At 42.6% G+C, this 11,031-nt stretch overlaps 1 protein-coding gene across 8 annotated transcripts in view; it reads left to right on the top strand.

Annotated features, from left to right (window-relative positions):
- The first annotated feature begins 266 nt into the window (after nt 1-266).
- Nucleotides 267-11,031, top strand: part of SAXO6 (stabilizer of axonemal microtubules 6) — a 541,049-nt gene continuing 530,284 nt past the window's right edge. For 3 of the 8 annotated variants that reach the window (XM_078676550.1, XM_078676515.1, XM_078676523.1), the window contains exons 1-2: nt 279-349; nt 975-1,039. In XM_078676550.1, coding sequence (XP_078532676.1) covers nt 1,001-1,039 — 39 coding nt within the window. In that variant the 5' untranslated portion in view covers nt 279-349; nt 975-1,000. Of the gene's footprint in view, nt 350-974; nt 1,040-1,269; nt 1,425-11,031 lie in introns of those variants that run through there. The other 5 variants (XM_078676490.1, XM_078676481.1, XM_078676559.1 and 2 more) reach the window with 4 other exon arrangements.

Here is an 11,031-nt window from a genome sequence, read left to right as displayed (position 1 = left end):
CTAGCGTGATCACACCGCACCTCCCAGACTTTTTCTAACGAATTGTTAAATAAATATAATATCTGAAATGTACTGAAAAATTTCTGAAATGTACTGGAAGATGTTTTTAATAACAATCCTATTAAAGGTCTTCTTCACTTTTGTAATAAGTCATTTACTTTCCGCTCACCGAGCGAGACCCTAATAGCCATACAACTACATTTCCCATAAGCACGCTATGGCGCCATGACGTCAATGAGCAGCGCCGACTGCATTCGAGTGCAGTCGGAAATGGTAAAAGCAAGCATTCGTGTGCCGTCGGTACCTCCCACAGACAGCCCAGAGGGACGTCCGGAGTACCGACGGCCAGGTGAGTCATGCTGCGCTAGGCTTTTGCAGATTTTCGAACGCGGCGTCTCAGAAATGCGCCGCCTTGAATGCGTGCATCTATTTAATTATTTGCGGGACCGTCAGCCTCATACGCCATATGCGCCGCTATGAAGGCGTGCACGCATCTTTTAATTATTTGCGGGGACCGTCAGCATAATACGCCCTGTGCTCCCATTAGCGGGCTTGACTTGATAAGAGTATACATCAAGCCTTTTAAGAAATGGGGCCACAACCTGTCTTTAGTGCATATCAGTTTACCATAGACACGAGCTAGAGGCATACGCTCGTGATTTCCATACATTGTATTTTGCCTACCTGACTTCCATAATGCATAAGGCACTAGATGTATCTAACACGGTAGAGGCATCAGCAGGATTGACTGTCGGCCATTCTAGCGCTTGTAGATTGAAAGAAAATAGTTTTGAATGAGAGAGATGGTTATACAATAACGCATTCAAACGATGGTGACTGATTGATTTCTTAATTTTTTAATTTTTCTGATATTTCGTTCTCGTTTATAACAGCAAAAGCATAATACTTTGGCTCTACTCAGCCTTCTAGTGCTTCCCCTGACCTTCAATTATGTTTATGTTTTGCCCACTTAGAGCGGGGCTCCATTATACCTGCGCTGATGCCGGGTGAGGTGGGGCAACATTCTCCAGATCAATGGGTGAGTGTATTTCACATAAAAGATGTCTTCGCTCTCATGTTACTTAGACTCAGAGAACATGATGTACGGTCTCACAACCTTGTGATTGTCATGAATAAATGAGCAGCCAAAGTATGATATAAATTTTGACCCTTTGCTGCATGAGAAAAATGAGCTAATTAGTTCTTTTTCTTTCTTTTCTTTTATATTGGTGTGTGGTATACTGTGATTTCCTGGGATCTCGCCAATAGGAGATTTATAGTGATAAGTATTATTGCACTTCCCATTTATGTTTGTTCACTGAATGAAGCAGTAGCAGAGAAGGTCCTGATGAAGCAGTAGGTGACCTATGGGCCCAAGGTAAAACTGCAGAAACATGTCGACCATGACCATTACACCTGTCAAGGTAGTTATTTGTTGACACTACCTTTAGCACTGGTTTTAATGTTGGGAATGGAAGGCCTTAATTAAACTTCATTTTTCCTTCCTATACCCAATTTTATCCACACTTTTTCATTCCTTGTGTTACACTTTGTATTCACTATTTAGCACTGCTGGTCAGATACAACCTGATACCCAACTCATATCCAAATACATTGGGACATAGAAAACGAAAGGTATGATCTCGCTAAATCATATATTGGGTCACTCTCTGTGTGCCCTTTACCAGATTCCCAAATGATGTAGGGCGGTACAGGTTGGAATTCTGATGGGAAACCTCTTGAACAATGAGAGTACCCAGTGAAGGATTTCGCTTTTAGTCTACACACACTAGGCATCCCTCTATTGAGGTCTAGACCCTGTGCTACCATTAAGTTGGTTTTCTTCAAGCTGTTAGGGACTACATCCCTCTGTGCACCAGGCTTATCTGAGGAAGTCGGACCTGCACTTTCTGTTTGACAACTATAAATCTTTCCCCCTCACTAGAACTTGGGTGTTGTTTACACTAGTGTTTGTTTGCCTGTTGTGCCCCATTGTTACCACTTTATCCATGCTATCTATTAGAGGGGCAAGTTCTTCCTTCACAATGGCTCTCAATTGGCTCTGTAGGTCCGCTAACAGATTCCACACCCAAGATGGACAGTCTGTGTCTGTTCGAGTGTTGGTGAGGTGTCCTACTGTTCCCGCTGGGTTAACTAGATCCTCAACACTAGGTCTTGGCACAATGATTTTCTTTCTTTTGGTCCCCCCTGCCCCACTTGCTTGTTTGCGCTTCCCATTCTTTGGGATACTGGTGACAGTTCCGCCTTTGTGAGTTACTGGATTTGGTGGAACTTCTTGGCGTGGGGATGGGAAGGACTCAATTGCCGTAGATGTAGACACAGGGGCGAAAACTTGAGAAGTGGATGCCTCAGACACCGGGCGTAAAATATCTGGAGTTAGTGACAAGCGCCTCTGGGTCACCTCTATTTCAGTGGTTACCACACCTATAGCCCTCTGTAGCAGCCTATCTAGTGAGTTTAGTGGCATTGGGGAGGAAATGGTAACTTGGGGACAGGGTGGTACCGATATGCAACCACCCCACTAGGATCAGCCAAGAAACACCTAGCTGTAGTTTGAACAGATATGAGCTATAAAAACAAGAGCACAATTAGCGAGAACAAGTGAACCCTGAACTGCTAGAGCCCCCTTGAAGACAATCTGAAAAATGCGAGGGGAAACAAATTGAAAGAGCAAAAAGGAGAGACCTTTTAGAACTCATTGATCAAATGAATTGTACTGATAATCCTCTATTATTTAAATCTTTTATTTTACAGCAGATCAAGCTAGTCCCCAGTGAGCAGTAGAATAGTAGAGATAACATTTTAAAAGAAAACGGAGTAAAGTTAAGGATTGTCTAATTAGTAACTGAATGTTAGAAATGGGGGTCTCTAGTTGGCAGAAGTAGGCAGCTTGTCCAAGTATGGACCCTTATTCCTAGTCAGGGTAAGGGAGTTACACTGCAAAAATAACCCCTTGATAGCTCACCCCCTTGATAGCTTGGCACGAGCAGTCAGGCTTATCTCAAAGGCAGTGCGTAAAGCATTTGAACATAGCCAACAGTAATATAGTGAAAACATTACAAAAGGACACCACACCAGTTTAGAAAAATATCCAATATTTTTATATATCCAAACAAGACCAAAAAGACAAATATCCAACATACAGTACTTAAAAATATGAACTTTGCAAGAATAACTTTAAAAACGCAGCTCCTTGAAGTTGGTAGCTCCGTTCGATGCTACCGCGATACTGAAAAGAACAGAATCCAACAGTTTCTGCTGACCACGTCGGAGTGGGTCAGTGGTAGGGTCGACAGACTCGTAAACAGTAACTATTTCATTGCGGTCGGATGTGGCAACCGTTACGCTTGCGATGTGTAGCGGTGCACCATGTGATGTCCTCAGGTGTGGCTCGGTGACGGTGGTCCAGCGGGGTCGGTGAGACCAGGGCTGTGGTGCGAAATGGGTTAGGGCTCGATGCGGGGCTGACAGATCACGGTGCAGGTGATGGAGCCGGTTGAAGAGCAGCAATAGTGTTGGTGAGGCCAGGGTGGCAAGGTGAAGGAGGGGGTGCGGAGTGCGGTGCCGACATGGTGCAAGGAGTGGCTCAATGACAACGGCGTCAGTGAGACCAACGTTGCTGTGCGAGATGCAGCGGTGCCCTCTACAGTGCCTACAGGACATGGAGCCAGAGACGGAGTCGGCTGCTTTTTGCCCTTTGCGACAACTGAAATCCACGGTGTCCAGAGGTGAGTGAGTTCTTTGCTGTCTCTGAGACTTCATGAACAGGAGGCAAGCTCAGTTACAAGCCCTTGGAGATAATCAGCAACAAGTTAGAGACAGTTCAGTCCAGTCCTTTCACTGCCCAAGGCAGAAGCAGCCACTGCAGGCCAACCCAACAAAGTGACAACACAGCAAAGGGGTAGTAATCCTCCTGGCAGCTCTTCCAGCAGTTCTTCTTGGCGGGTTCCTTGATTCCAGCAAGTTCTCTGAAGTCTTCTATGACCCTGAGACTTCCAACAGGAGGCAAGCTTTACTTGGCTGATGAGGGCTGAAAGCCCGAAACCGTTCCTCGGATGCTTGTTTCCATTCCAGGGAGGACCTGGCCTGGCAGTTCGGGCTGGACTCTTCCCATTGGGCGCAGGGCTAAGACTGATTTGCATATGGCTGGGTCCAAACTGGAATGGCATGGTGTGCAAAAAAACTATGGCTTTAGGCCCAGATCTCTGTACTGGGGTGAATGTATGACATTGTTCTTCATTCTGCCCATCAATTTTTCTTTTTGCATTTGTCACCCAATGTTTATACTCTGTTTCTCTTTGTTCTTTTGAGCAGAGAGTGTCTGTGCTTAGCCCAAACCAGTTCTGTCCTCTCTGGTCCAGCTTCCCAGCAGGAGGTGGACAAAGCATTGTCAAGGGTCAACCAGGCCCATTCAGGTGCAAGGAAATCTCCTCCCACTACTCTAAATGCAGCCCAGGTCTATTCAGCCCAGCCCTGACTCATCCAGGCACACCTTGATAGCCCCCCAGTGGCTGTCTGAGGAGAATGCACATCCCCAGCCCCTTTCACTCCAAAGCCAGACAGTCAATCCACAAACCCCACAGAGGCACACAGCATGGCTAAGCAAGAAAATACCTACTTACTAAAAGTGGTGTTTTCAAAATCGGAACATAAAAATCATGATTACTAAAAGGTGCATTTTTATGTTCTGAGTCCAGGCAAACTAAACTCCATTTTCATAACTTGTCCCAATGGGAAGTTATGCTTATAAGATGTTATAAGTAACCTCCCATTCTATCCTATGGGACAGATAGCCTTTCCATAGTGAAAAACTAAACACTGTAATTCACTACCAGGACATGTCACACACACCAGTACATGTCCTACCTTTAACTTACACAGTGTCCTGCCCACAAGGGTACCTTGGGCCTACTCTAGGGGTGACGTATATGTAGGAAAAGGGTAGCTTAGAACCTGGCAAGTGGGTGCACTTGCCAGGTCGACATGGCAGTACCAAACTTTGCACAGACACTGCAGTGGCAGGTCTGAGTTACATTTACAGGCTGCTTATGTAGGTGGCACAAGCAGTGCTGCAGGCCCACAAGCAGCATTTGATTTGCAGGCCCTGGGCACACATGGTGCACTGTACTAGGGATTTACCAGCAAATCAAATATGCCAACCATGGAATCAGCAATCCATAACATAATTTAGCTGGAGAGCATATGGACTTTAGCAATGAATAGCAGTGGTAAAGTGCCCAGGGTCCTAAAACCGACAAACACAGGGTCAAAGACAGGAGGCCAAAAAGCAAAAAGTCTTGGGGTAAACCCGCTGAAAAAGCCAAGTCTAACACTTGAAATTTAAAAGGACTAAACCAGAGAAAGAGGAAATAAAAAGAAATAAAAGAGAAACAAGCTGTTAAACTCAAGAAGCGTGAAACTGACACAATGAGAAATATGTTGCATTAGAAATAAGTGTAAATATATCATGTGTTAAATTTTTAGAATAAAAGTAGTAATGATTTTCATAGTGCTAATACAAATTTACTTAACACCCTGAGACAGAGAACAAAACAAAGAACTCTCCTAAGCTGCATACATACCTAAGCTTAGAAGATCACTTTAAATATTCCTTTGTGAGCAATAAGAAAGATGATTTCTCTACTAATGTTTTCTCTAGGTTAGTTCAGGAATGCACTAATTCTATGGATGCCAAAGACTGTTATGTTTGTGCAGAAGTAACATACTACCACATGCCTTTGTCTTATGCTGTTTCATGTAGCATTCTACTTTCCTTAGTTTAAAGAAGAGGACATTTCACGTATTTGTATTCTATGATTTGATACTCTCTAGCTTTCCTTTGGTAGAAAGCATGAATTTACACCCATAACAAAAAAATGGAGACAGCCTGGTATTATTTCTTCTCGCACAGGCTATAGATAGTGTTCAAGCTCATCAAAATGATTTAACATGATTAATGCGGCCTGTGGAGAAAACATACATAATGGCTTTAGAGGAAAGATATACAAACATAACATGAACTAGTGATAAAAGTAGTGACGTTTTAGAAACTGCTTGGTAGAAAGAAGAAAATGCCTTTGGAAAAATGATGGTCTACCCTAATTTGAGATTCGAAAGCTGGCACAAAGGGAACATTTGCCTTTACAGAAGCAGGACAACCAAGCTAACTAGACGGCAGCGATCAGTAGTTGCAAACACACATTTGAACTAACAGGGAGAAATTGGCAAATCTTACAGGGGGAAGAGAACGCAATTCCTGGGGGTCTATCATATTTATGGACTAAATGCTTATTTCTTGTTGCCAGCTGATTGGGAAGGTATTTGTTATTTAGGCATACTAATTCCTAAGATGTATCATGTGAAAAGCTTAGACGCATTAACAATGACTCCAACACACACACAAAAACGAAATGCTGAAACTGCAACAGGTCTAGTAGGAGACATATTTGGAGCAATAGTTCCACCTGCAGGTGTCATTTTTTTATTTTAATATTTTTTTATTTCGTTTTTGTCATAATGTAAAAAACATACATCAACAGCAGGTGTAATTTTAAATGGCGAAAAGATTAGAAAGTTAGCCACCGTTGTTGATAAAATGACAACAAGTACATCTGGAGCGTTGCTTATAAACAGTGAGCTAATTGCTATAAGGTCTATAGTACTCCAAGACTGGCTTACACTAGATATCTTGCTTGCCAAGAAGGGTGGCGTCTGTAGAATGTTGAAGCTAACCCACTGTTGCACATACATACCTGATGGAAGTAGGGAAATAGAAGGGTATGCAAAGAACATTTTAGGTTTAGAACCTGAACTACATGAAGTGTTTTTGAAAGTTTTGTGAAGGGAGTGCAAACAAATGGAAACTGGTTTTCAACAGCAGGGAATGGGATTTTGAAGGCTATACTAATGCGATAATAATAATAGGGCTTAGCTTAATATTTCATTACGAGTTGTAGATGTATTTTATGCAAAACAGGAAAGAATACAAAGAAAGTTATATGAAAAGGATTTAGGATTAAGGGGAATAATGAATGATGATTACATGAAATCACTGAAATTTAGAGGTCTGAAAAGAAAGAGACAAGATTCAACTGATTATGAGAGTGTCTCCTGAAATGAACTCACATGGGAAACAAACTTGTGTAATGGTGAAGATAACCATTAGATGGAGGGATTGATAGAGCAGGAACATTTTGCATAACATAAGTGTCCTAATTTGCACAATATATTAACCTGAGAATGCTTAAGAGAATAAAATATAAGAAAACATGCCTTTTCTAAAACGTTCAAAATAAGGTGTTGCAGAACGTTTTGTAGTAAGCACTCATTTCTATTGTAATTACATTGCCAGGTCAGACTAGGCCTCCTTTAATTCCTCTACCTTTTCTTTTTCTTTACTTTAAATTTCCTTTTTAAATAAATAACCGATTTTAGCAGATGCTGAACTATGTTGTATTAAAAAAATAATTCACGTTTTGACTTCATTAGACATGTCATCTTGGTAGAATGTGTTGACTTTAAAAATATATTTCTTTCCTTCCTAAGCTACATGTTCTCATCATATATAGTCAGATTTTAGCTACCAAATATTCACAATAATGAAAGCTAAACAGTATACTAAAACAATGGTGCCTACATAAAAATATGAATCCCATGACATCATTTAGTGAAGTTACAGCTAGAATGTTTCCGCTTTAGAATAATTCACTGTCACACAGAGGAGTTTTGAATAGCTAATAGTTTAGACTGCCGGGTGCTCCTAGGAACTCAGAATGAATCTAATGCACATCAATTTTAGCAACTAAGTAGATGCCTTTTGACTAGCACCTTGCCAACTTTGTACGTTTACCGAGGGAATAGAGAAAGAAGCAGCAGACCACTAAACGGTCTAATTTCATTGGCTTGAGATGACTTAACATCAGCTTGGATTGATACATGTGTTTTTTGTTTATAATATATGTGTTCCTAATTAGATGTTAATTTTTCCTCGACACACTTGCGTTTTTATAGCACACTCTGAGAGCTTTACGCTGTCCAGACTGGTCCAGGATATTTGTTCAGCGACTATCTTTTTCCTTGCCCCTTATCCCATTCGCTGTAAGTTACTGCTGACTGTAATTTCCCGTCACCTACTCCTTTATGGGTGTCTACAATTCTTTGCTGTTATGGCTACTGCTGTGACTACATTCCTAGCTTAACTTTGAACAGCTGTAACTTTATTTTATTTATTTATTACGCATTTATATAGCGCATAGCTACCCTCGGGCCTCTCAGCGCTACCAATCAGGCAGACAACCATTAGGAATTATGGGGCTATTTGTTGGAAGAGCCAAGTTTTAAGAGTTTACAAAAAGGCAAGATAAAGGCTTCAGCGCGAATATGTAGAGGCAAGGAATTCCAGAGCTTTGACAAATTATAAGCAAAGGATCTTCTTCCACGTCTTGTCCTTCTAATTTTGGGGACAACTACCAGATTGAGGATAACAGAGCGAAGCTCCGTCGAGGGCCGATAGGGTGTGATGAGGGATATGTTGATTTCCGGGCCCGTTCCCCATACACTCTTATGGGCAAGACATAGGGCCTTAAATTGTATTCTTTCCGGAAAAGGTAGCCAGTGCAAGGCTTTTAAAGCTGGCTTGGTTGACTGGGATTTAGGTATGCCAAGAAGCATCCTGGCAGCATAATTCTGCACTTGGAGTTTTCTTAATGTTGCCTTGGGAGCACCCGAATAAAGGGAGTTAGGATAATCCAGACGTGATAAAACTAATGCTTGGACCATGATTTGGTTAGCGTTCATTGGCAGCAGCGGAAGAATTTTCCGAAGGGATCTAAGTATCCCAAAGCAAACCCCTGTACCCTTCACTGATTGGTGGTCAAACTTGAGAGCATTGTCTAACCAAACACCCAGGCTCTTTATCTTAGTTTTGGGCATTGGAGGGGGGCCATGGCACTTTGGCCAAATCTGGCCAAGGTCGAAGTTAGAGTGGTTACCTAGGAGCATGAGTTCGGTTTTACCTCCGTTGAGTCGAAGACAGGAGTGCTCCATCCAGGCGGCATCTAGGCAAATCTAAAAGTCCATGGGGAAGTTGCGTGCCCCAATAAGAGTTATGACCAGCTGTGTATCATCAGCATAGGTCACAATTTTGATGTTGTGAGGTAGTACAATGTCGGCCACTGGCCACATGTAAACATTAAAAAGTGTGGGGCTAAGTGAAGAGCCCTGCGGGACTCCACAGTTGAGTTACAATTTCTCAGAAGAGACGTCCCCGGAAAAAACTTGAAAAGTTCTCTTATCAAGGTAAGATTGTATCCAAGAGATCGCCTTATCTTGGAGCCCCAGTCTCTTAAGTCTCTCCACCAAGATGGAAAAGTTGACTATGTCGAAGGCCGAGCTTAGATCCAGGTGGATGATGGCAACTGCTCCTCCTTGATCCAAGATCTGCTTGGAGTCCTCAACCACAGCCAGAAGGGTGGTCACAGTTCCGTGATTAGGACAGAACCCCGCCTAAATTGCATGCAGGAGATCACAATTCTCCAGGAAATTAGAGTGGAGTTCACATATTTTTCCAGAGTTTTTGGAATTTCAGGCAGCAGCGAGATTGGGTGATAATTGCCCAAATCTGCTGGGTCGAGGCTCAGCTTTTTTAATAGAGCCTTGACCATTGCGTGTTTCCACGAACCTGGAACAAATCCTGAGGACAAGGACAAATTTACCATTCCCAGGATACTGGGAAGGATCGCATTTCCCACTTTGTGTAGGATATAAGGAGGAGCTGGCTATAAAGGGGAGCCTGATTTTATTTGAGCAAAAATTTCTGTCAGTTTATTGAGTTTCATGACTGGGACTTCTTTGAGCACGAACTCTGGATAGCTTGCGACCAGTTTGGTATCTGCCAGATCACTCGGGCAGGAGGGTTGGGGGAATGTGGTATAAAGTTTTTTAATTGTCCCCTGGAAAAACTCTGCAAGTGCGTTACAGAGTTTTGAAGAGGCTTCTAGGGCTAGCTCATATTTTGAGAGTGCTATGAGATTCTAAGCTACCTGAAAAACTTCTCTGGGAGTGTTAGTGGCCGAGGTGATAATGCCTTCATAGTAGGCGACCTGCACTACTTTTATTTCTTTTTGATAAACTTTTATAGCTTCTCTGTATTTTAGTTTCCCTAGATCGCAATAGTCTTTCCTCCATTCCCTCTTGAGTCTTTTGTATGTCTGCTTAAGTCTTTGCAGCTCAGGGGAATACCAATGAGTCTTTTTGTCCCTACATTTGTAGTGGAGTTTACTGGGTGCAGCCGTGTCAAGTGTGAACTCGATCCAACTAGTAAAATTTGCAGAGGCTTTGGTAAGATTTGAATTAGGCGCAGGTTTATTGCTGTGATCCAGGAGTCTACCCGCAATTTAGCCCAGTGATGTGTTTTCTTCTCGCTAGCTTTAGTGGGGGGGGGGGCTATGCAGAGGCACTGATAAATTAAATGGAATCAAAAAGTGGTCCGACCAAGGAGTACTCCTAGGCTCACTCACCAGCATTCCAGGGTGATTACTGAAGATGGGGTCTAAAGTATGGCCTTTCACGTGCGTGGGATCTACTACTTTTTGGGCAAGTTGGATCACCAAGAGATCTTGACTAAGCTCAGTCGATTCCACCTTATTGGGTTCATCAAAGTGAATGTTAAAGTCTCCTAACAAATGAGGAGGGGGAGTGGCTACTAATGTGGCAGATTTAATAAAGCGACCGTATCCTCCGGGGCTGCGATAAATAAGAACTCCACCAATTGATTGGTTTACAGAGAGAGCCATATTGAATGTGAGACTTTCACAGTCAAGGATGATATTGGGTTTGGCTTTACATTTAATAGTGTTTTTATGGATTATAGCTATACCTCCTCCTTTCATTATGCCGCGATCGTATCGCTTAATAGTGAATCCTGGGGGCAGGGTTAGTACCAAGTCAAGTTCTGATGCACTATGTAGACGGCCCGAAACAATGCACTTACCTGAAATGGCGCGGTCGGAT

The sequence above is a fragment of the Lissotriton helveticus genome, chromosome 1_1, assembly GCF_964261635.1.
Source record: "Lissotriton helveticus chromosome 1_1, aLisHel1.1, whole genome shotgun sequence".
NCBI lineage: Eukaryota > Metazoa > Chordata > Amphibia > Caudata > Salamandridae > Lissotriton > Lissotriton helveticus.
Note: the sequence above shows the minus strand (reverse complement) of the source record. Positions and strands in the feature narration are given on the sequence as shown.